Source organism: Phalacrocorax carbo, chromosome 5 (genome assembly GCF_963921805.1).
Source record: "Phalacrocorax carbo chromosome 5, bPhaCar2.1, whole genome shotgun sequence".
Classification (NCBI taxonomy): Eukaryota; Metazoa; Chordata; class Aves; order Suliformes; family Phalacrocoracidae; genus Phalacrocorax; species Phalacrocorax carbo.
This window is the reverse complement of record NC_087517.1, coordinates 55328417-55352182: the sequence shown is the minus strand read 5'-3', so window position 1 is coordinate 55352182 and position 23766 is coordinate 55328417. Positions and strand designations below refer to the sequence as shown.

Genomic DNA, 23766 nt, shown 5'->3' with positions numbered 1-23766 from the left:
ATTTACTCAGAGCCTTTAAAATAGCAAACAAACAGTGTCTGCCATCATTAATTTACATTACAAAATCCCTCATACCAATCTTCTATGTACTTGACTATGTTTTCTTCATACTCTTAGGGACTGACACAACTACTTTTATCAAAGTATTTGTTAAATTGATTTAAGTTCTTTCCTATTTAGAAACTCTAAAAATAGAACTCTATTTAGAACTCGAAAAATTTATTTATACAGCAGCAAAGCTGAATTTGTAAGATATCAGCAATCTCTGGACACCAAGCGATATGACTTCACTAAGCTATTAACTAAAAGTTAAGCTCTGAAAAATGCCACACTTCTTGGCAGGTTAGATAGACACAGTAATACAGAAAGGTTATTTTAGAAAATAACTGTGTTTCTGAGGAAGTATGATGTCAAAGATCAATACAAGAAACTCAAATTATGTTTTCTAATTTTAATCTCGATCTTCCTCATAAAAAAACTACCAAATACAAACCATTGAAATTTCAGTAACAAAAATTTTCTCATGCACAGACTAACCGTATGAATCCATGACAGGTTTGAGGTCCTTGTACTGAGAAATAACACTGGTTGTCTCCTGTACAGTTAGGTCTCTATACTTATACTGGAAAACAAAAGAGAAAGAATTACTTTAGAGACTAAATTTTCAACGTAATTTATTTTGGTTTTATTTTACCCAGTAGACTGCATTTATGAGAGTTTACATTCATATATGGACATTCTTCTCCACTCTTATTTTGAAATAAGAATTTATTTACCTATATATAACTGAATGCTGCCTATATAACTTACCAAACTTTAACAAGTTGTTAAGATGCTTTTAGTCTTAAATAAGGGTCCGTATATCAAGCAATTTGGGGAAAGTTATTGCATTTTCATTCACATTCTACCATAACCAACAGTATCTGAGTATGTGGATCTTAAAAATGCATCTCAGAACAAATATAGTGACATTTTGAACATTCCTGATACACAGCTATCTAGGATCTGAACCTCACAGATATCTTTCATACCACTTTAAAAGCATCTCAGTATTTATCAATCATTGATTAGTATCTTCATGTATTTTATCAACTAGGAAGGTGTTTCAAAGCACGATATTATCAGTAACAATATTGGTTTCACGCCCTTCCTTTTACCAGGAGCAGGAAGCACAGCACAGATGTGTAAAATACAGATACACTACTACAGAATTTAACAGTCTCAGAACTATTATCCACAGACAACAAAGGAGATGCTCCTGGGCAAGAGAGCGCCAAGTTTATCATGTGGCGCAGCTCTTTAACCTTGTAGCTGTTCCTCCCGATAACTACCATTAAAAAGAAAGCTAACACTGTCCCTTGACAATGTTTTCATTTTAATAAAATTTAAAAGCCCCTAAAATTACAATCTTCAGATATCTTAAGGAACACAGACAGCATCCTTTCATTCAATCATGGTAGGAAGGCAAAAGGCCCAACACAATGAAATGTCCAATAACCAAAGTACACAGATGTTAACAACACCTGAACAAATTAATTCAGACATTATACATAAGCAGAGTGTGGTGCCACAGCTCCAAATTCATTCATGGGTTGTAAAGCGTACAAACTTCCTATTCTTCCTATTATCTACAGAGATCAATAAAGATACTACTCCTGGGCATGATAACTCTTATTTAGTGAGCAGAGATAAACATACCATGTCACTTCGCATAATGCCACCTCACTCTACAAAAAGCACCTGTGCTTTGGGGGATGCTGTGACTTATCTTCCTGAAATGACCAAGAGGAAAACAGCCATACAGTCAGTCTTCAAAACACTGGTCTGTGGGAAAGAAAAGCAACCCCTCCAGTAGGGATGCGTGCGCATGCAGGGAGACCCCGGCATAGAGGTCAGTCAGGCAGAGGCTCAGGGCAGCATCTGGATGCTGTTTAGATGGGAGGGCTGCAGCAAAGCATTTAAGCCTCCTCTGGAAGGTGGGGCCAGGACTGGGAGTGTGCAGGAGGGGCTTGACAGAGGAGAAACAACTTTGCTAGCATTTGAGTACATTCCTCCCTCCTTCTTCCCGAACACCTAGCAGAAGTGAGAAATAGATAACAGGCATTGCTAGAACATGGAGACAGAGGTCTGTGCAATTTCGGCTAGGCCAGCCAGAGACTGCCAGTACCTACCCACATAAATAATTGTGTTACTACAACACAAATGAGAGCATGTCACCAACTACTTTAAGTAAGAGGGGGTCTTTTTATAGGAACATACCTTATGGTACAGGATATAGACTTAAGAAGATTGGCATAATCACTATTATTGGCTTCCAAAGACAGAAGTTCCAAACAACCGCAGGGTTCAGAGTCAGGATTTAACTCCACTTTTGGCACAAGAGTCTCAAGTCAGTTTAGTCAAGGAATAGATAAAACAACGCCTGCCTGCTCAGGAGACATACTGCGAGTCTGGTGGATGACAGCGTTGAAAAAACCTAGATTTGGTTATCTGGGGTGCTTTTAAAAATTAGGTCCAACACCTGAAAATTAAAAAATCACTTTCATGTGTCTCTTAAAACTAAGTAAAAGAGTATTGCTGCAAATTGTTTTTACACTGAGTGATGAATAATTACTTAAAATCATAGAATCATTTAGGTTAGAAAAGACCTTTAAGATAAGTACAACCATTAACCTAGCACTGCCAAGTCCACCACTAAGCCATGGCCCTAAGCATCACATCTACAAGTCTTCTAAACACCTCCAGGGACGGTCACTCAGCCACTTCCCCGGGCAGCCTGTTCCAGTCCTTGATAACCCTTTCAGTGAAGACTTTTTTCCTAGTGTCCAGTCTAAACGTCCCCTGGTGCAACTTCAGGCTGTTTCCTCTTGTCCTAATGCTAGTTACTTGGGAGAAGAGAATGACACCCACCTCACTATGGCCTCCTTTCAGGTAGTTGTAGAGAGCGACAAGGCCTCCCTCTCAGCATCCTCTTCTCCAGGATAAACAACCTCAGCTCCCTCAGCTGCTCCTCATCAGACTTGCTCTCTACACCCTTCACCAGCTTCGTTGCCCTTCTCTGGACACGCTCCAGCACCTCAATGTCTTTCTTGTACTCAGGGGCCCAAAACTGAACACAGTATTCAACCTGCGGCCTCACCAGTGCTGAGTACAGGGGAACAATCCCTTCCCTACTCCTGCTGATCACACTATTCCTGAACAAGCCAGGATGCTGTTGGCCTTCTTGGCCACACTGCTGGCTCACGCTCAGCACCCCCAGGTCCTCCTCCACTGGGCAGCTTTCCAGCCACTCTTCCCCAAGCCTGTGGCGTTGCATGGGGTTGTTTTGACCCAAGTGCAAGACCCAGCACTTGGCCTTGTTAAACCTCTTACAATTGGCCTCGGCCCATTGATCCAGCCTGCCCAGGTCCCTCTGCAGAGCCTTCCTACCCGCGAGCAGATCAGCACTCCCACCCAACTTGGTATTGTCTGCAAACTGATGGAGGGTGCACTCAATCCCCTCATCCAGGTCATTGATAAAGATATTAAACAGAACTGGCCCTAACACTGAGCCCTGGGGAACACCACTTGTGACCGGCCACCAACTGGAGTTAACTCTGTTCACCACAACTCTCTGGGCTCAGCCATCCAGCCAGTTTTTCACCTAGCAAAGAGTACACCTGTCCAAGCCATGAGCAGCCAGTTTCTCAAGGAGAATGCTGTGAGAAACAGCATCAAAGTCTTTACTAAAGCCTAGGCAGACAACATCCACACCCTTTCCCTCATCCACTAAGCTGGTCACCTTGTCATAGAAGGAGATTAGGTTAGTCAACAGGATCTGCCTTTCATAAATCCATGCTGACTGGGCCTGATCACCTGTATGTGCTGCATGATGGCACTCAAGATGATCTGCTCCATAACTTTCCTCTGCAGGAGAAGTCAAACTGACAGGGCTGTAGTTCAGGCCCTTCTTGTAGATGGGTGTCACATTTGCCACCCTCCAGTCAACTGGGATCTCCCTGGCTAGCCACGACTGCTGATAAATGATGGAAAATGGCTTGGTGATCACTTCCACCAGCTTCCCCAGTACCTTTGGGTGGATCCCACCTGGCCCCATAAACTTGTGTGTGTCTAAGTCGTGTAGGAGGTCACTAACCATTTCCCCTTGGAGTACGGCAGTTTCATTCTGCTCCCTGTCTTCCAGATGAGGGGGGCTGGGTACCTGGAGAACAACTGGTCTTTATTAAAGACTGAGACAAAGGCGGCTTTAAGTACCTCAGCCTTTTCCTCATCCTTTCACTGTGATTCCCACCCACCCACCCAATAAAGGATGGTGATTCTCCTTAGCTCTCCTTTTATTGCTAATGTATTTATAGAAACATTTTTTATTGTCTCTTACAGCAGTGGCCAGATTAAGTTCTAGTTGGGCTTTGGCCCCTCTAATTTTCTCCCTACATAATCTCATGACATTCTCTTAGTCCTCCTGGGTTGCCTGACCCTTATTCCAAAGGCCATCAACTCTACTATTTTTCCTGAGTTCCAGCCAAAGCTCTCTGTTTAGCCAGGCCGGTGGTCTTCCCTGCCAGCTCTTCTTTCGGCACATGGGGATGGCCTGCTCCTGCAACTTTAAAATTTCCATTGAGAAGAATGTCCAGCCTTCCTAGACCCCTTTTCCCTTCAGGACTACCTCCCAAAGGATGCAGTCCTTTACCTCTACTTACTTAGTAGAGATAAGCTTGTAGGATTCCAGCTACTGCCACAAGCAAAATTAAGTCCTACATCACCTATTAATTTCAGTACTTAGATCCAGATAACTACAGAAGACAGAAGTTCTGTATATTAAAATGACATATGAAGCAGCTTTTCCTAATGAGGATGGCCATTCTAAAATTTTTTATTATTTAAATCACAAAGTGTACTCTTCTGTGCTTACTTCTCTTTTCCATTCTAAGGAGTACTAGAATATTAGAAGACAATATTTTCCTGTGTTAATATAGTAAGTAGCTGAGCATTTCCAAGAAATATCAAAATCTCTTTGGAAAACATAAGATCCTAGTGATTTCTACAAAGATAACTAAAACTGCTTAATTTGAATTCTTAATTTCTAAACTTTTTTCTCCTCCTACATTCTCAGATGGCAAATGCATCCTCCTCATTTGTACATATCACAAAGCAGATCACAGAGAGATGAACGTTTTCAAGATCAGACAGCAGGTAAATATCTGAAGTTGAATTAACTGCTTATGTTCACCAACTGAGGCTTAAGTCTTTTATTATCTCACACACTGAACTATTCAACATGGGAAATATCACTAAGCTTCCCTCTATAAAACAGAAAATGTAACTATTTTTTAAAAGTAATATGAAACAGTGAAACAGTAACTTCATTTTTCATCAGCTATTAAGTACACTGAGCTTTGAACTTAGCTACAGAAAGTCAGATGGCACTAGGGGTATAAGATGGGCGAGTGCAGGGAAAAGAGGACATGGGACTACCTTAAATTCTGGTTCTTCTATGGCATGGTAATAATTTAAGGAAGACAGGTGTATACAAATACACACATGATCTCATTTGCTGACACCAAGTTGGTATTCAGCACTCATTTTCAAGCTGATTAATTCACTTGTGATTCCAGGCAGGTGAAAGATCCTTTAATAAGGTTTCTTCAATTTTGATCAGATCCTCACCTGTCATACTTCGTTCTAAAATTTTGCAAATATCATGATCAAATGTAGTTTAAAATATCCCACCAAACAAAACCATCGTTCCCCATACATGTTCAGCCTTATGGGTTTTCATTTCAAGCAGCTGGACAAAGCCACATTTTCACCTGAAGAGCGGCACTACTACATGTGGCTCTGTAGGATTTAGTGATTAATGATTTAAGTCGAAAGAGGTTTTCTTGTTTCCTTAAACAGGGGTGATAAAAAACCCACCCGTACCCTAGTCAATGAAGTTGAATTTGCCTTCCACCACAATTTAAGCCGTGAATGTGACTCTTGCTACACGACCCAACAACTCACACCGCAGCTCTGATCGACGGCAGGGCAGCCGCAGTTCGGCAGGTGGTTTCTATTCAGCTTTTGCTGGCAATACCGTAACCCAGAAGTAAAGTTTCGTAAGGCTACAAATAAGGAAATACTTCAAAGGCTTTGGTGCACCACGCTCTCCCTTTGCAAACCAACTCAATCTGCAGTCTCCGGGCGGCCGGACGCAACCCTTGCACGGCCGCCCCGGCGCTCCCCGTAGACAGCCGGCCCCGGGCAAAGCCGCCGCCTGAGGCCTGTACCCGACCGCCCTGCGGGGGGAGGCGGGAGCGGGGGGCCGGCGGAGCCGCGGGCCCCGCTCCGCCTCGGCGGGCGCCGCGGCAAGCCGCGGGCAGGACCCCGCTCCCCCGCCCGGCCCCTCGCTGGGGCCGGGGCTGCCGCCGCAGAGGCACGGAAGGACGGGAGGAGGGCGAGCGGAGGACAGGGGCGGCCCGCAGCGCCCAGCCGGGAAGGGAAGGGGCTCTCGGCGCCCCCAGCCGCGCCGTTACCTTGGCGAGCATTTTCTTGAGCTGGCTCTCGGAGACCGCCATGGCGGCCGGCCCCTCCTCCGCCCTCCCGCCGCCGCCGCCGCCGCCACACACCGGCCCGGCCTGGCCCGGCCCTACATAAAAACAGGAAGCGGGCGCGTGGCCGCTTCCGGCAGCGACAGCACCCGCTTCCGCCCGGCCGTGACACCACTTCCCGTGCCGAGTGGCGGAGCCCGGTGCCGCGGTGCGGGGTGCTCCCGGGAGGGGTGGGGGGCGGGGTGTCCCCTGGGCAGGGCTCCCCGCCGGCAGCTCCGCCGACAGCGGCTGGAGCCGCGCCCCACGCTGCCGGGGGACAGCCCCCCGAGAGGGCACGCTGCAGCAGTACATCGTGTTCCGAAAATACTTCACAAAATGTCTAACGTTGCTTTGTAGTGCAGTTTATTGTTAACAAGTATTTTTGGGAATTAATTTCCTGTGAGAAGGTAAAGTGCCATTTCCCGCCACGCCGACCAAGGTGCAGTCTTTAGGTTATTTTTCAAGGAATACAATGCAAACATAAGAGTGACATTTCTTCTAAATAGCGAAGATTAGTTATTTTATAACATAAGCATCTGTCTTAAACACACCCCTGGAGAAGTTTGCAGCTTTTTCTTACTAAAACCCCTAAATAAACAAAACACCTAGACCATTCACACCAGAATAAATGCTCAACAGATTGAATGCAACACCTTGAAGAACAATGTAAACCATAATTTTATTCTGTTTTTTTCCAGAGGGAAAAAGTCTAGCCCCAAAGTCCAGCCACAGTGTTGGGTGCTTTTTTTTTAAATATAGCAGCAAAAGGTAGTCACCCGCAGCCATTGCTAATTTTGGTCTGTCACTGACGACATCAAAGAAGGAAAATTGGATTTTCCATTAAAAAAATGAATCACTGCAGGTTTTTTTCCTTTCCATTTTTATCTCAATTCTGAGATTAATATAAACTCAGAATTCCTGGTAAGCCTGGCTCTTTGTGAGATACAATCAGAAGGCACAAAGGAATAGATCTTTTGCTCTGACACACATCCTACTTCTGCTTAGAAAGCTTAGTCAATATTTAACTAGTCATGCCTCAAAATGTAGACATGGGATGACATTCTTCCGCTGCACACAGCAGGAGCAGAACCCACATCTCCTCTGCCAGCATTGTGATGCCGAGGTATAATCAGGATGAATAGAGTCTTTCACCAGTGCAGCAAATCAAGTTCACAACCCCAAAAAACCTTTACCGTAAACCTATCTGCTTTTTTATTTATCTAAAAATCCACATCCTGCTTTTTCACCACATGCTTGGCCTGTCCCGAGGAGGGTTACAGGTTCTGTTGCCTTCTCAGGTAGCTGTATTCTCCTCAGGCTGATATAAAGCTTACTGACATCAGCTGGCTTTGGATCAAGGCCTGAACTTGCAGATACTTCTACATTACTCAACTGTCAGATGTTATTCTTTACTTGAAGCCCACCCCCTGATCCTCTCTTTCAGAAAAGCACCTGTTCCTGCTGCACAGGGTAAGTGTCTTGCATGTACTGAGAAGTACAGATGCTTTAGTGCTCTGAACATCCTCACAAAATAAGAGCAAACAAGTCATGACCAGAAAGCCTGAAATATCAGTAAACATAAAACAGAAATTCATATGCAATACTTCAGGCTTTAAGGATGCTGCTAACATCATGCTTTTAGCTTTTTCCCACTTCACTAATCAGGAGTCCATTAGCATAAGAGCATCTGTGACAGGCATAAAAGATGGAGCTATTGAACCGCATCCCCCAGTGTCCTGAAGAGCTGGAGTGTGACCATGTTCTAGACAAGTCCCTGATGCAACATGCAAAAACCAGGAGGAAGAGTTCTAGTTGGCTTTATGCACTGGAGTTTCCACAGAGCTGGGTAAGCTGCTCTCCTAGACTGTGTCCTCATGAGGTGCAAAGAGCTAAGAATAACTCAAGAATCAGGCTATAATTAACAACAAAAAAAACACAGGCAAAAGTCACCTCAACTTAGGTAAAACATTCTTGCACATTACCCCTTCTCATTTTGACTATCAAAAGTGCACTTTTCAAATACAAAGTTATATGCAGTGCAGTATTAAATAATTTAAACCAAAATGGAGGAAGCACTTTTGAAAGTAAAAAAATGTGTCTTGTTTTATATGGAAATCCGTATGTACTAAGCAACCCTTTCTGCCTAGCAAGTCTCCGACCTCTGTGAGCAGACACTGTGGCTTCCCTTGTGCTTGCTTACAGTTTCAGTTGCTGCTGAAGGTCATGAATTGATCCTGCACTGCTTCGCAGTTTCTCTTGCACTAGTTGATCATCTTCTAGTTTGACCATTTCAATCACTCCATTGATTCCAAGAACACAAGGTAGACTTAAGAATACTTCACTGTTTATATTGCAACATCCCTGAAACAACACACAAAGTCAACTGTCACATAGTTATTCATTTCTGCTCTGTCTGGAGCATGGAACTACACAAAATAACTTGATTGCTTTATTATGCAAGGGCATTCTGTCATACGGCATGTTTTGTATGCAATGGGTTACTGCATAGAAACTGTAAAATATTACTGTACAGATAAAAAAAACTGCCATACTTGGAGCAGTTTCCCCATGCCAATGTATCAGACATCTATAATGCAGGCAGAGCTTATACGGCAAAACACTGTTTAACCAGTTTCTTAGGTAGAACAACCAGGGACATGCAATAGTACAGTGTCAGTAGTTCTTTTAGGACTAAACAAAAGAGAGCTACCCAGGGAATATTTTTCAAGTATTGATCCCTCTGTGAGAGACTTCATTAAACTTATATCCCTATAATTCAAGTTTACACTGTAGATTTTGTTTATTTTTAGGATCTGTATGGGCAAATTTACACTCTGCAGTTACTCTGCAGTTAAAGAGACTTGACACTCCTCTATATCTGCATTTAGTTCATAAACAATTAAAAACTTCACTGAAAATGTAATGATGAAGCAAGGTATATGTCTGTACTTGATACGATAAGCCCAACTTTCCCACACTGGGACATGCAAACGACCCTTCTCAAGCCTGTAAATACAAGCAACCACTAAATGTTTCTACATGGGTTTTTTTTCTCACGTGAAATGACTTAATGCTTTAATGAAGCCTCTTAGGCTAAACTCTTACCAAGGTTTGGTCTACAATTTTAAGTTAAATATAGCTTCATAATCTTCTTCTCAACGTAAAGTATCAAGGAGTAAAAAAGCAGCTGTTTCAAAGCTGGTCAAATAAAATACTGGCAGAAAATGCATTTTATACTTACATAAAAGATACAGAACTCTCTTTGGCCCCTGGAAAAATCTACATTCAATACTGAGCACTTGGAAACTGTGACACACACATCTCTCCATTTGCCAAATCCAGCCATTCCAGGGGAGCTGGTCAGCAACCTTGAACGTATTTTCCTCTGGACTCTTGTATTTTGGGGATAACAATTCACTTTTAATACTGGTTTCAGATTAACACAACAATTGATTTTTGCTCATTTTTGTACTAGAATTGAAAGCTGTTGGTGGAAGAAAGTAACAGAAGTAGTGCTACTTCAGAACAGTTACTTTAAGTGAGATGTCTGCACTGCTTAAATTAAGTCATATCCAGTATAATGTAATTACAGTGCCAAATGATATTAATAACACATTTACCTTTGCCAGGGTGGATACAGAATGAACCTTTCTTTTATCTTTCAGTATACTGTCAGTCAAATCAGCAACTGAGAGCCCAACAGACCAAGATCTCTGACCTTTTCCCTTTAGAACTTCCATAGCTCTGTATAAACCAGGAAAAGGAAAAAAACCATGATGTTTAGATTTTAATTCTTCCTGTTTTGTTTTATATGTAAAACTCAAAGAACAGGTTAAGTGTACCATATCAGGTAAAATGTACTATAAAAACATGATTTCTGTTTTGGAAGATGACAGAAGGGAATTAAGAATTGCTTTAAATAATTTCTTTATGTATATTCTACCCACACTAGTAACAATTCTCTCTTCTGTCAAGAGGTGTAACTGATATGTGGCTAATTAAATCAGGCAAATTGATCCAAATGTGTACTTGGAAGTAAACTGCTTCCACACAAGCTCTGAGAAAAGTGTGCCAGAAGGCTTGTCTACTATTTTGTTTTAAAAAATCAAAACACAATTGAACTGGCAGCTCTAATAATCTCGTGTATGTTCTACAAAGCTTGTCTTGTCCTTAGATCATTGCAGGCACATTACCGAGAACTTCAGAAAAAACAGTGGGCATATACACATACATGAAAGTGAATGATACTCAAGACCTACAATTTCCTATAAACTCAACGTGTGAACATTTTAGAGCAAACTTCTTCCTCTTCATAAAGAGCTGAAGGAAAAACTCTGCAAACATCAAGTGCCTGAATCTGAAGAAATTTAAGATTATAATGGTATTACCTGTTAGCCACCTTTTCCCTTGAGTTACAAGCAGCCATTGCTTCCATCTGATTTGCAACTAAATTACAACTGGTCCATGATGGTACTAAACAGAAACAACCAACATTTAAATGCACATCTAAACAGTGACTAAAATAGGTACCAGATAAGGTGGAGAGAAGAAAAAAAAATTTCAAGCTTTCCAAACTTTCCTTCCCCCACAACAACCCAAATGTAGTTGATGACCTTCTAAGGGTCCCTGGACTGCTGAAATAAACTCTACAGTAGCACCTTGCCAGAGACACTTGCTTAAAAACAAAGTAATATGTAATAATTCTTACATTAGCAGTAATATATATATTTTCTTTTGCTGTGACAAATGTCAAATACTTTTGCTACCACTCCACGTCTACAGTCTTGGGTACACACCAAAATTGTGTTATTTAGAACCATTATTATGAAAATCTACCACCCTGCTCATGACTACCTTCATTACTTTTCCTAATTATTCTTTCGTTACTCAATTACTTAAGCACTGCCAGGACATTATATGCTCATAGTCATAATCAAGTATCATTTTACCTTTGTCTTCTCCTTGTTCACCAATAATCCAAGCACCTCTTGCCATCACCTGGGCTTTCAAAAGGTTTGTCAGTATATACTGAAACCTCTCAGTATCTAGGTTGGCACCTACTCCAATAACTCGGCTTTTGGGAAATGCACTCAGCTTCCATGACACGTACGTCATTATTTCAACTATGTATGAAAGAAGAATATGTTGACAATGAAGGACCACTCAAAATTCAACACAACTGCAAACTACAAATCACAATTATGAAAAGTTCGGGAGCAAGTTGTTTACTTTAGAAGAGGTATAAGCATGTAAGAACACATCAGTAGTTTATTTCAACCTAGAACACCAAGTGAGGTGGGAAGGAAGTGAAGAAAATTCACAGCCCAAGTAAAGTTCTAAGAGAAGTCAAGTGACACTTCTGAATGAGTCACCATGCTTCCCTCCACCAAAAAACCTCATGTGCTTCTAAATTTGATTCAGCCAGTGTTTAATTTGTTTGCATTTGGCAAGCACTCTTTTCTCCATCTTGACAGCTCTAAATGATAGGAACGGTAAGAAGCACTTGAGAAATATAAAAGGGCTGTCGTCACTGCATTTACAAGACAGAGGGGCTCACACACACTTCTTTCCCTTTTAAGTAGTGTTTTTGCTCTTAGTTCATAGTATCACTAACCCAACAGATTTAAACTTTCCACCAAAACATAGCTGCAATATTTACTATCAACACTACATTATGTATATTAGTAGTCTGTAAGTCTGATAATATGGCACATAACATGCATGCATCTATCCTTACTGCACAGGAGTAACGTAGACATAAAACTCACAACTGACAAGACAACAGCCAATGGGTGCTAATGTTGTAGATACAGGCAGGTGGAAACTATGCACAGAAACATACAGAAATACATACCTTTTATACAAAACAAAGTACACTATTTTCTTTTGTCTTGGTAACAGTAAAGAAAAAACCCTCAAAGACAGTGTCCTGCTTAAAGCTGAAAAGGAAAACATCTTTCAGAGTAGCAAAAATTTTTTACTAAGTGGGTATATTTGTCAGTAACATATTTTTAAAACAGGCCAAGGAGAACGCCAGCTGATGGACAGAACATTAAGTGAAGTACCAACATACCTGGATGAGAAGCAACAAGGAGAACAGTGTTCTGACTGTAGTGTGATATTGCTGGGATAATGCCTCTGAACAAATCCACGTTACTTTGTATGACATCAAGGTAAGTCTGAGCATTACCCAGAGAATTAACTGTAAGTACCACAACTTTTGAATCAACTGAAGCAGAAAAATCTGAAAATACAAAGAAAGTACATTTTTAAAGTTCATGCCATTCTATTGAGTTTTGGGTGCAAAACAGAGAGGTGTCCTAAAGGCTGAACTGCAGCACCCAGCTTGCTTAGGGATTCTTCCCCTCCTGTCTGCTCCCATATCCTTCAATGTGGAACTTGGGGCAGTTTCACCACACCTGTAAAACAAAGCTCTCCCACAAAACTATTTTTCCCATTTCACAGCTGGCAAACGCAGAAGGCAGAATGCAATTTCTCCAAGGTTACAGAGAAGAGACCAAAAAAACTTCTAGATGGGGTTGATAGATAAGGTTTTCCCACTTTTCTTGGCAAAAGAGAAAAAAAACCCCATACATGAAAAGGCTCCTTCATTTTTATTCTAATTTTTAAAGAAGGAGAAAGACTTCTACTCCTTTATCTGAGGCTTCTATAATTTTGGTCTTATAGCTCGACCAAGGACATGTAGACAACCATAAAAAGCATTCCAAAAGTCTATTTATTAACTCAAGTAAATGACATGTATTTATTAGCCCAAGAAAAGCACACAACTATATTTGCTGCAGAACATTTATGTCAAAGCTGCCTTGAGCAGGTAACTCTGAATAGCTGAGTACCATACAGGAAATCAGCTTGGACACAGAAACAAGGTAATTTGACTGTCACACCACATCTCAAACCAGCTGAAGCCAAAGCAGAGGCCTAGTGCACTGACAAATTGGAAGCATACTAAGGAGGATATAATTAATACCAGCTTGCCCCTAACCTTGATATAGGCATACTAAAATAACAGGTGACAGTGCATAAGCATTTTGTAATATTGTAACACTACTAATAGCACAGCCAGCAACAACAAGCTTTTTGTACCACAGCTAAATGTAAACAAGTAATATGTAACCACAAAGGCACAAACAGATTTGTGCACAACCAGTGTTCAGGAAAAAATGTGCTAGCAGTAAAACCTGCAAGATAAGATCAAAGGATGTAGAGCAGGCAATGTCAGGTGCAGAATAAGCAGATAAATTACTAAGAGACAGAGCATACGACTGATCAGACTACACCAGGAACAAATGACTAGAGGGAGAGGTAGAGGAGTTGGGAATGAAGGAGTGAGGTTGACACTGGGAAAAGGAGGGGTTGAGGAAAGGTTAAAGTTGGTTTTGTCTCTTACTATCTAAATCTACCTTAATTTGCCATAAATTCCCCAAGTTTTCTGTTTTGTCTGTGACAGTAAATGGTAAGCCATCTCCTTGTCTTTATCTTGAGCCATGAGCTTTTGCATCCTTGTCCTGCTGAGGAGGGGCAGTGAGAGAGTGGCTGATGGGTGACCATTCTATGATTCTAAGATGCCTGGTGGAACCAGAACAAGTCCCTGTCCCTGAAATAATATAAATTACATCAGAAGCACAAGAAAGCCCCCCATTTTGTCTTGCAGAGGGCACAAGGAACATAAACCCACAAAAAGACAAGCAAGGAAGAATGGGAAATTTGCTCAATACAGTTCTGGCTTCCCCTGTGGAAAAGCTTTTGAGCCACATCACCTCAACCTCTGTGACTAAGACCATCAAAGACTGTAGCCATCACCACTAGTTAAGGACACATGTCATGACTCTGTTGAATTGTACACTCACAGCTAATTGAGGGCAAGACTGTTAAGAACTAATTATTTGAATATGCAGTGATAATGATAAAGAGCTATTGGCCATATGCATGTTTAATGAACAACGATCTAGGAAAGCAGTACTTTGAAACTTACCTTTATTTAACAGCCTTTTTAACACTACTCTCATAGCTATCTCTAATTCCCTAATGTAGGTATATTTCCCCCCCCTCTTCCTTCCCTTTCCAGCTATGACACTGAAGTACTGGCTTGGCTCCTCTCTATTTCTGCATGAGTCCAACTTCAGCATTAGCCTCTTACCCTGGAAGTACAGGCTCACATACCTCTACCTCTATAAACAGAATGAAAAAAGCCTGAAATAAAAGTGATGCAAGTTTTGCTGAACCCTTCCTTCCCAATTTTGCCTTGAGAAGATGAAGAAAAGCAAGAAGCTATGAACAAGTAACAACTTCTTTTTAAATATATGGCCAATATGCCAGAGCTTCTGTATCTCCCCAGGTGTCCTGCTCTCATTAAAACAAGCGCAAGCACACACAGTACAGCACTCGCTCCCATTCCAGCAACATCTAATACCTTTGCTGATCTCCACATTTGGCAGAGCAAAGATCTCCAAGTCCATGGTCCCTCCTTTTGCTGCACTTTCAGAAAGATCCAAAAGAACCACCTTGTCTGCAGCACCCTTTATGAATGAAAATAATGAAGATGAACAATAAAGCAAACCAAAACTTGTTCTTGTGGGGGTAAGGAATAAAAACCAGTATTCCTCCAGTTCCAGTGTTTGTTGTAGTGTGTATAAACCAAACAAAATTACTGACCAAAATTAAGAAAAATAATTTAGTTTAGTGAGTTTAATTAGAAAATTACTCATTAGGAAACAAACAACAAAACCTCACAAAACCACCTCTGGGAAGTTATAAATGTTGATGTTACTCTTGCCACCAAGCACAGAGCTGTGATGAAGTACCACCATTTACAGACTATCCTTTTCCAGGGGACTAGGAGATCCCAATCATAAGAGGCCACTGCTCAGACAAGAATCCTTTAACTAAGGATTTTCAAAATAAGTGAAGTCAATATTCAACCCTTTGTATTTAAAAAGCTGACTGAGAAAACAGGGCAGAAACTAACACTTCTGTGTATCTGTAAGTTAACTGAAGAGGCAAATGACATAAGCAGTGACATGGCTATTAAAACTCCTGAGTTATTTCTATGTGTCAGACACTAAGAACTATGTTGGACGCCTCTCTATTTAATCAGGTCTGTCGCTATTTGTAATTATTATGTACCTTTGCTGCAACTGCTAGCACACATGCGATGCCAAGATCTCCAGCTCCAACAACAGTAATTTTATTAAAACATCCTTCAGTTTTGCCTCCTCCAATTTTACTCTTCAATTTCATGTCAGTCTCTCCTACAATGAAAAGAAAACCACAAACTTAAGTGCTGGTCCACACTGTATCGATACAAGTATTGCTGCTTCATAAAGGATCACGGTTGTGCCAGAGTTAAACCAAATTACATAAACTTCTTCAAAATAGTGGTCAAACCTGACCACAGAAAATTCACCACAACTTGCAAGGTGTAAAACACAAATAATCCTCTCTGGATAGGAATGGCTTTTTTACTAAGTAGAAGATATGAGCATAACAATACGCAGAAGTTAGATACTAAGACCATACAAACAATATTCTCATTGCTATTGTTACAGGTGTGAATACATACTGTGGCCATAATATTTGGAAACTATTTTGTATTTTGAAGAGACACACAGAAAGGAATTTGATTAAAATACAACAATCTGAGCTTGTTTAGGCAATGCTACTGGTAACACAATGATTCTGAGTATAATGCAGAGAGATTTGTAACAGAAACATTAACATTGACTAGAAACGTGTACTGTGCGCACACACAGGTATGTGCTCACAAGCACATATGTACACATAATTACCAGAAGAAACAGCAGAAAAGGGTTAAAGGGAAAGGTTTGCCCTCGTTGTCACAGATCGCCCTCTGTGATTTCATTAAAAGAGGGAAGAAGAAAAGACTGACCTGAAGAAAATGTGTCAGGATGAAGAACAACAGGACCGGAGCAATAAAATACCCAGATAAGGAAAACACGAGAACCGCGAAATTCAGGAATTTTGCCCAAGACTTACAATGGGTGAGACAAAGGAATGAGGCAAAAATGCCAAATAGCATCCACTCCTGAAGGGTATAAAAGACAAGTCCAAAATCAGCTTGTCTCCACTGAGCAAGAAGAACCCAAGAGACACAATATGGGCTCAACAGCCAGGACTCCTTGTCCTCAGTATTGCACACCAGGGACTGTGGTCATGAGTCTCAGGGCTTGCAGCTGTGGATGCGAGAGTGTGAGTGAATAAGATCTGAGAGAGAGAGTGACTGACTGTGATTGGGTAAAATCAACTTGTTTATAATTAAATCACATCCTTTCCACAAGATCTCACAGAGTTTTGCTGCAGTGATTTCCAAGAAATGAGTAGTACCAAGTCTAGAGCATTTTTCAGTAGGCTTAAATGCAAACATGAACAATGAGCATGAACATGAACATTCAATTAAAGACTATCTGAGCTCTCAGTTCAAAAAAAGGCACTTCTGATTATACCGAGAAAACACCAAACACTGTGGACACGCAAACACCAAAAATCCAGATATTAAAATTCTGTAGGCATCTTTGTGATATCAAGTAATAACAATAAATAAAACAGATATTGTGTACAAACATTACAAACAAATATATGAAAACACCCACACCTTCAGTAATCTTTGCAATGTAGGAGAGAAGTTCCGATTGCCTGGCTGCATCAGAAGATGACAGTGAATACAAAGGGAGCTCTTCTTCAAATTTTGCAATCATTTCCTTGATTAATCCAATAACAGTTGATTTAGGCTGAAACATAGAAATACAGAGGACAAAACAGTTGACTAGCTATTTCATACAGAGATATCAGCTCTAAAAGGCAATATTTCATGAAGAACCATAGCTATATGAAATTTAATCAAATTATAAATATTGACACCCTTAACACTTACATAAATACTTGAGGTAAAGAAAGGCCTGGGAATTTCTATATCAATAATGAAAAATATATCCCACCCATTTCAGAAAACCAGCATTCATTAAATAATTTTTACTGGCCTGGCCGTCATATTTAAGTTATTTAATACAGTGCATTAAGTCATTTAGCAACAGCACTGGCTTTTGAATCTCGATGCTAACATTTCCAGAGTTCTGCTGAAAGAGAGATACCCAAAAGATAGGAACTTCCACTGAATTTTCTTGAGGGATACTCAGTTGGTCTAGTATTATTAATAATTATTCACATCAACATAGGAAAAAGTATCAGAGGGTCCACATGAGGCTTATACTGGCTTATAACAAAGTCAGTCCCTTTTATCTTCAGCTTAAAATAACTTTCCTTACAATCACTTATAACTTCCTTTACAATCGCTTCAGACATTCTGAAAGCTGTAATTTTAAGAGACACAGCATTCTGCTTCTCTTCGCATAATCTTTACATATTTAACAAAAAATGCAGAAAACAAAAAGCCCCAAACCCTACCCACTCCTCTCCATTGATCTCCACATGATACCATGCTTTTATTCCCAAATATTCTCCTCCCCGTCAGCCACTCCACCTCTTACATGGCTCCAGTTTTGCAGGTAGGGCAAATAAATCCTGCCATGAGCATCAACATGCTTTCCCACAGAAATGCCCATGTTCACAGTTGGTTTCAAGAAGCAAATGGGAGGAGCAAAGGGATGAGAATCCAGAATCCACAGATGAATAGGTATGTTATAGGAATTACCTGTTTGACACAAAACAAAACCCATTGCTAACTTATGCATTGAGAAGACACACTACAAACTAGGCGTGTGTGCATGTGATTCACACTTCATAGTAACAGAAAAAAAACCCTGACAGATCACTTTCTAGATTCACACTGGAAAGTATTGTTACTTATTGTTACTTAAGATTAACTACGTTACTTAGGCTAGTAAATGAAAGCAGACTTGTCTGGATCAACTTGAAGTGCTATTGATTGTGTCTTTCTTAATATAAAACTTTGTTGTTGTTCTGTTTCCCAGGGTATTCTATCAGCCGGCATGTCCCCTTTTCCAGGCAAAGAAATCTCCTGCAGCTACCCATTTCACTCTTATTTTAGGGCTCAACAGCAGATGTAGAGGCATCTATTAAGAGGCTTTACCTCAGATTTCAAAGCCTTTAAGTTAAAAATAAAAAATTACCTACTCATTATTTTTGGACACTGCCTATCCAAGCACAGGGCTTGTAGAGTTCATGCAACCTCTGTTAGAACCAAAGAGTTTGCCTACACAGTCTCAAACTACATGATTTTTTTAATAGTTAATGACTTATCTAATACCACCTTATCTCAGCATCTATGAGTGCGTGAAGGCACTTGTTTATGCTATAGAAATGGCTTCTGCCAATTCATGAAAAATCCTTTACAGCCACCTTTAACAAAGCTGAATGGTATACTGTTCAGAGGCAGTACCCAGATGTTCTACAGCTAGATTCGTAACTGGTAAGGAAATCGTATTTGACTTATCTTACCATATTTCACTGGAATAGTACCACTAAAATTCAGGAGGTCCTTCTGGGATCCATCCTTGAAGGCTGAAATTGAAAAAATTATTTAATAATAATAATAATAATAATAATAATACATCCTTTTGAATCTGGCATGGCAAACCCATCCACAACTACTAATATACAATGCTAATTTTTCTTTAGAAATCCAATACGCTGCTCCTGAAAGAACCAAGGCTAAAATGTTACTAAGGTCCCCATCTCCCTTTGAGATAATTCCTTAATGGAATCTTAATGAAAATTGCATTGGCACAAGTCAGCACAGCATTGGTCTGAAAATCCATTGTCCTGGGTAATTCTGGTGTCATAGGAACTTTCAGTCAGGCTGAAGGATTCTGGAAGTCACACTTGATAAGCTAAAGACATCAAAATGCACTCAATACAGTCATGGGATATGGCAAAAATACTCTCACATATAAAGAATTTAAAAGAACATCAATCTTCTATAATTACTGACAAGTTCAAATAATATTAAGTTTAGTGAGTGAGTTGCTTAGGTTTTTATATGTATACATTCTTCAAAGAGCTTTCAAAATAAAAAAAAACACACAGCATGAGAAATTAGACAGGAACACAACTGAAAAATATTAACCATACTCAGATTCTAGTATATACGGTCTGAATCTAAGGCAAGTAAGAATCACAATTAGTTCTAAGTAACTGTATCACTTCTTACTGTATGTGTTCATGGAGAATGTGAAGTTTGGGTAGGTCTTGTTAACATTCTTTAGTTCTTCTATGGTCAGATCTCTGAACTTATACTGGGAAGGGAGGAGGAAAAGAAAAAAATCAGAAAAAAATGTTTCATTTCAAAGGTTTCTTTCATCACCAGAGACAGGGAAAAGGAACAAAGAGAAAGTAGAAACACAAGAAGAGGAAGGTAACAATTACTTGTAGTATTATAAATAGTTTTGGTGTGAAATAAATTATTTTAAAAATTGATACAAAACAAAAGCTTTAAGTGTATCACAGGTCTGCTGTTGCTTCATTAGAACTCACATTCTTAACATCACTCCTTATATATCATTCCTTCCCCTTTACAGCTGTGTGAGCAGAGGCTTATTAAAATGTAGTCTCCTCTGCTTACAATAATTAAAGACAATACAAAAATAACAAACCTCTTAGAAAAAAGAAATTATCTTATTACTGACACAATTACTACTAAAAACTCAGAGCCACCTGCACACATTTTAGAACAGTTTAATAAGATTTCGATTTCCACAAACATATTAAATGTGTAAGTAATTAGCCTTTGGGAAATTTTTTCCATTTTTTAAGCTCTGCTTGAGATCTGAGAAAATTCAAACAAAATAATGCATCCCTCTTTCCCGCCTGAAGAAAACCTGCCAATAGATTAACAAAAGTCCTGACGCTGGAAATGTGAGCTGAAAGTAATTATCAGCAAGAATGAGTCGTTGCAACTTCATTTAGACTGTCCCCAGCCAGTCTGATGCCAGAAATTCCAAGAGATTTGCATCCTCCCACATCTTAAAGCAACAAAGAACATTTTCCATTTCCTAGATTATAGCATCTGCTTCTCGCTTTAGGAAGACTGGAGTTGTCCTGCAACCCTCACCTAAGCAAACAACCGCGGCCTGGCAGCGGCTTAAAGAGCTGCTCACTGCACTATTCCAGTTGTCACAAAGTACTTGCTACAAACTACAATCTCTTCAGTGAGGCACCCACCAGAAACGGCAGCGATACTACAGCTATGTGGTTGGTGTGTCTGTTTTCCACTTCATACACGAAAACAAAGCTGCTGAAAAGAAACTTCAGCTTCTCCACATCTTACAGGATAGTGCAAAGTAAAGCAGTTTTTTAAAAAAATAAAAATCAAAGGTGCTCAAATTAGGAACGCCTACACAGCTTAAACTTAACACATTTTCAAAAGTGTTGATACATCTGGTTGTGAAATCAAAGCGATCTTTCCCCAGCTGACTCCCTTCTTATTCGTAGTGCACGATAAGGCATTCCTATTAAATATTTTGTTATTTTCTAAAGATAAGAACATTTATGAGGGGAGTCAGGTACAGACCTTTCTCATTTTGCACTTAATATTATTTGGCGTGCCCAAAATTTAAATACGCATACCTCAGTTCCTTATATGGAAATCAGAATGTCTTTACCTCAGAGGAACGCTAGAAAAATAAATCAGTTTCTAAAGCGTGCAGACACTAATGCAGGGACTGTCACAAAAAAAACCCAACACCACAAAACCCAGGGAAATTAGTAACTCTTCACGCAGAGTAAGGCTTCAGCTGACGGAGCGCATCACGCGCGTCCCCGCGTCCGGAACCGCAGGGCCGAAGCTGCACGCGGCGCAACTGCAACCTGCGCGGCAGCGAGGCGACGCCCACCCCGCACCCCGAACGGCGCCGCGCCCGGCGACAAGCGGCGCCGCCTCTCTCACGCCGCACACCCGCAACCCCGCGCTCCCCACAACCCTTCCTCCTCCTCCTCCTCCTCCTCCTCCTCCTCTCCCCCCGCCTGGTTCCACGGCCGCAGGGACCCGCGCCCACCCGGGCCAGCTGATTCCTCAGCGCCTCCTCCGAGAACTCCATGGCGGCGGCGGCAGCGGCGGCAGCAGGAGCGGCGGCGGCGGCGGCAGAGGTGGCGGCGGGTGGGGCCCCCTCCCAGCAGCCTTTGCGCGGGGCTCCCGACCGCCCTTTCCCTCAGGACGCTGACCTCCACTGTTAGGGGAATGGTGAAAATAAAGTAAAAAAAAGTAATTAAAAAAATTTTCCTTGTAATGGATCTGCGAGCGGGAGGTCAAATAAACGCTTCAGTACATTACTGCGACAGGTGAACGCAAAGACCTCTCGGCTGGGTGCCATTTCCACCCGCCATGGTACGCACCAACCCGCCAGCCAGGCTGCAGCCTCTAAAAAAGGCTGAAATCTGGGGGGGGGGAGAACCAAACCCGCACAGCTATCCGATAGCCCACTTAGACACGTCCTTCAAGGCGACAGGCAAGGGTATGCCACGCGTGGCACTCGTGGCCGGAGAACAGGGGTCTTGCAGGTTCCCCACGCGCCGCTCCTGGGGTGCGTATCCTGGAGCATCATGCCTGCCATCCCCGGCCCTGGAAAAACGAAATCTGCAGGAAAACAGCCCATGTGGGAGATGAACAAATGCTCCTCCAGCAGATTGCGTCTAACGTGTGGCAGCGCCCGACGGTTCTCAGCTACTGTCGCTTCTACTTCTCTCACTAAACTAAAAGGAATTTTAAATGTAATCTTGCTGTGTACAGTAATAGAGAAGTAATGTCAGATATAAGATCATGCATAGATATTATAGGGATGTGCGGATTTCTTCCCTCTGTGTTGACGGTATCACAACTGATTTGTAATTATGGAGTTACAAGCATGCAAATAAAAATCTGGAGTGAACTTCTTTCCCAACATTAATCTACCTCTTATTTTTTAAGCCTCCCTACCACACAGTAAAGATACCAGAAAACTGCGTTTTGGAAAGTGAGCCATGCAAGTCTGATGGCCAATTCAGTGGAAACCACAGTGGGTTCAGCTAGGTAAGTGGAGACAAATGGCAGTTCTATGCCCATAGCCTACCAGAAAACTGCCAGCTCATAACAGAACAGACCAAACATGAGAGCAGCATGTTTCTATAGGGAGTAAGGTCTCATCAATAAAGCTCATACAATTTTTTCCTCCCTCGTTGATGTGAGGCCTGAGGCAGACAGTAACCAAGAGCACAGGCTGTTGTTGGTACAGCCATAGCAGATAATTAGGTTTAGAAAAATCTTTATGCAGTTTTTTCTTCATATGGAGTTTACTGATGTGATTCTGTTTCTGTGCTGAAATAATTTTCTGTGATGTAATGATGTAAAGTCCGTGACCTTACAATTTCAGTGTTCAATTTGGAGAGTAGCACAGCCTCAAAGAAAAACCACAAAACTGGACTGCTCAAGATCAGTCCCCAAGAATTGGCATTGCAGATTCCAGCACATGCTACACATCATTTGCCCAGGAAAAACAGTACCTCTTTGGTAATGAAGTTCTGCAAACAATAGTACAACGGTCATTACCTTTTGGGTGTTGTTTCATGCATAATACTGAAGGAGAAGTACTGTGAAGCAAGTTCAAAATAAATCTGCGTCCCTGCAGAGGCATTAGCTGTTTTACGCAAAAGAAGGTCATAATACTATGAGCAGAACTCCTAAAAGCACTTTCAGATTTTAAGCTGTTTCTGCACGCTCCACTAACAAGGCAGAACCTGGGATAGTCTTTTTTTCAAGCAGCAGCACAAGCCCTCTACCAGAATAAGTTGCTGTAGTTCAGCAGACTTACAATAACTTACACACACTGAGGTTCTGCTTTCCAGCTCTTTGAGCTTTCTCAATGAATCAGCATCTGATTATTTTAAAATATTGCTTATTAAGACACGATGCTCTCTATATCAGAGGTTGATATATCATGTAGAGCAGATATTGTAGTTTCCAGCTGTCTATATTCAATGCAACTAAGTTTCAGGAAGGAGATATTAACAGGCAACTCAGCTTAAAGAAGAGAGACTGACCTTATCTTTTACTGCAATAGGATGCTAGGACTGTTACATATTGGTCTTTCTTACACTTGAGAATCCCAGCTATGTGGATTCACAAAAGCATCTTGTATCCAGGGTTGTGAAAGCCCATCCAGAATCAGAAACCATAGTGTGGCATTTAGGAGGACAGTGTCCCACAGCTGCA

General features: G+C 41.1%; 2 protein-coding genes across 7 annotated transcripts in view; both read right to left on the bottom strand.

Annotated features, from left to right (window-relative positions):
• Nucleotides 1–6653, bottom strand: part of TSG101 (tumor susceptibility 101) — a 32236-nt gene extending 25583 nt beyond the window's left edge. Inside the window, exons 1-2 of the mRNA XM_064452576.1 lie at nt 6516–6653; nt 538–622 (exon numbers count right to left, since the gene is read on the bottom strand). Of these exons, the coding sequence (XP_064308646.1) occupies nt 538–622; nt 6516–6557 (127 nt within the window). The 5' untranslated portion in view covers nt 6558–6653. The remainder of the gene's footprint in view (nt 1–537; nt 623–6515) is intronic.
• A 255-nt stretch (nt 6654–6908) lies between these two features.
• UEVLD (UEV and lactate/malate dehyrogenase domains) lies at nt 6909–21698 on the bottom strand. Of its 6 annotated transcripts, none has more exons than XM_064452570.1 (12): nt 21578–21697; nt 19735–19819; nt 19023–19085; nt 18092–18255; nt 17200–17335; nt 15714–15838; nt 15001–15106; nt 12643–12813; nt 11519–11692; nt 10958–11042; nt 10190–10313; nt 6909–8930 (listed from the first exon to the last, which is right to left on the bottom strand). In XM_064452570.1, the coding sequence occupies exons 1-12, from the start codon at nt 21617–21619 to the stop codon at nt 8766–8768; spliced, it is 1440 nt and encodes a 479-aa protein (XP_064308640.1). In that variant the 5' UTR covers nt 21620–21697; the 3' UTR covers nt 6909–8765. The 6 variants fall into 6 exon arrangements, with proteins under 6 accessions (XP_064308640.1, XP_064308641.1, XP_064308642.1 ...); XM_064452571.1 differs by lacking the exon at nt 21578–21697 and adding an exon at nt 20745–21450; XM_064452572.1 differs by lacking the exon at nt 21578–21697 and adding an exon at nt 21150–21450.
• Nucleotides 21699–23766: the final 2068 nt, after the last annotated feature.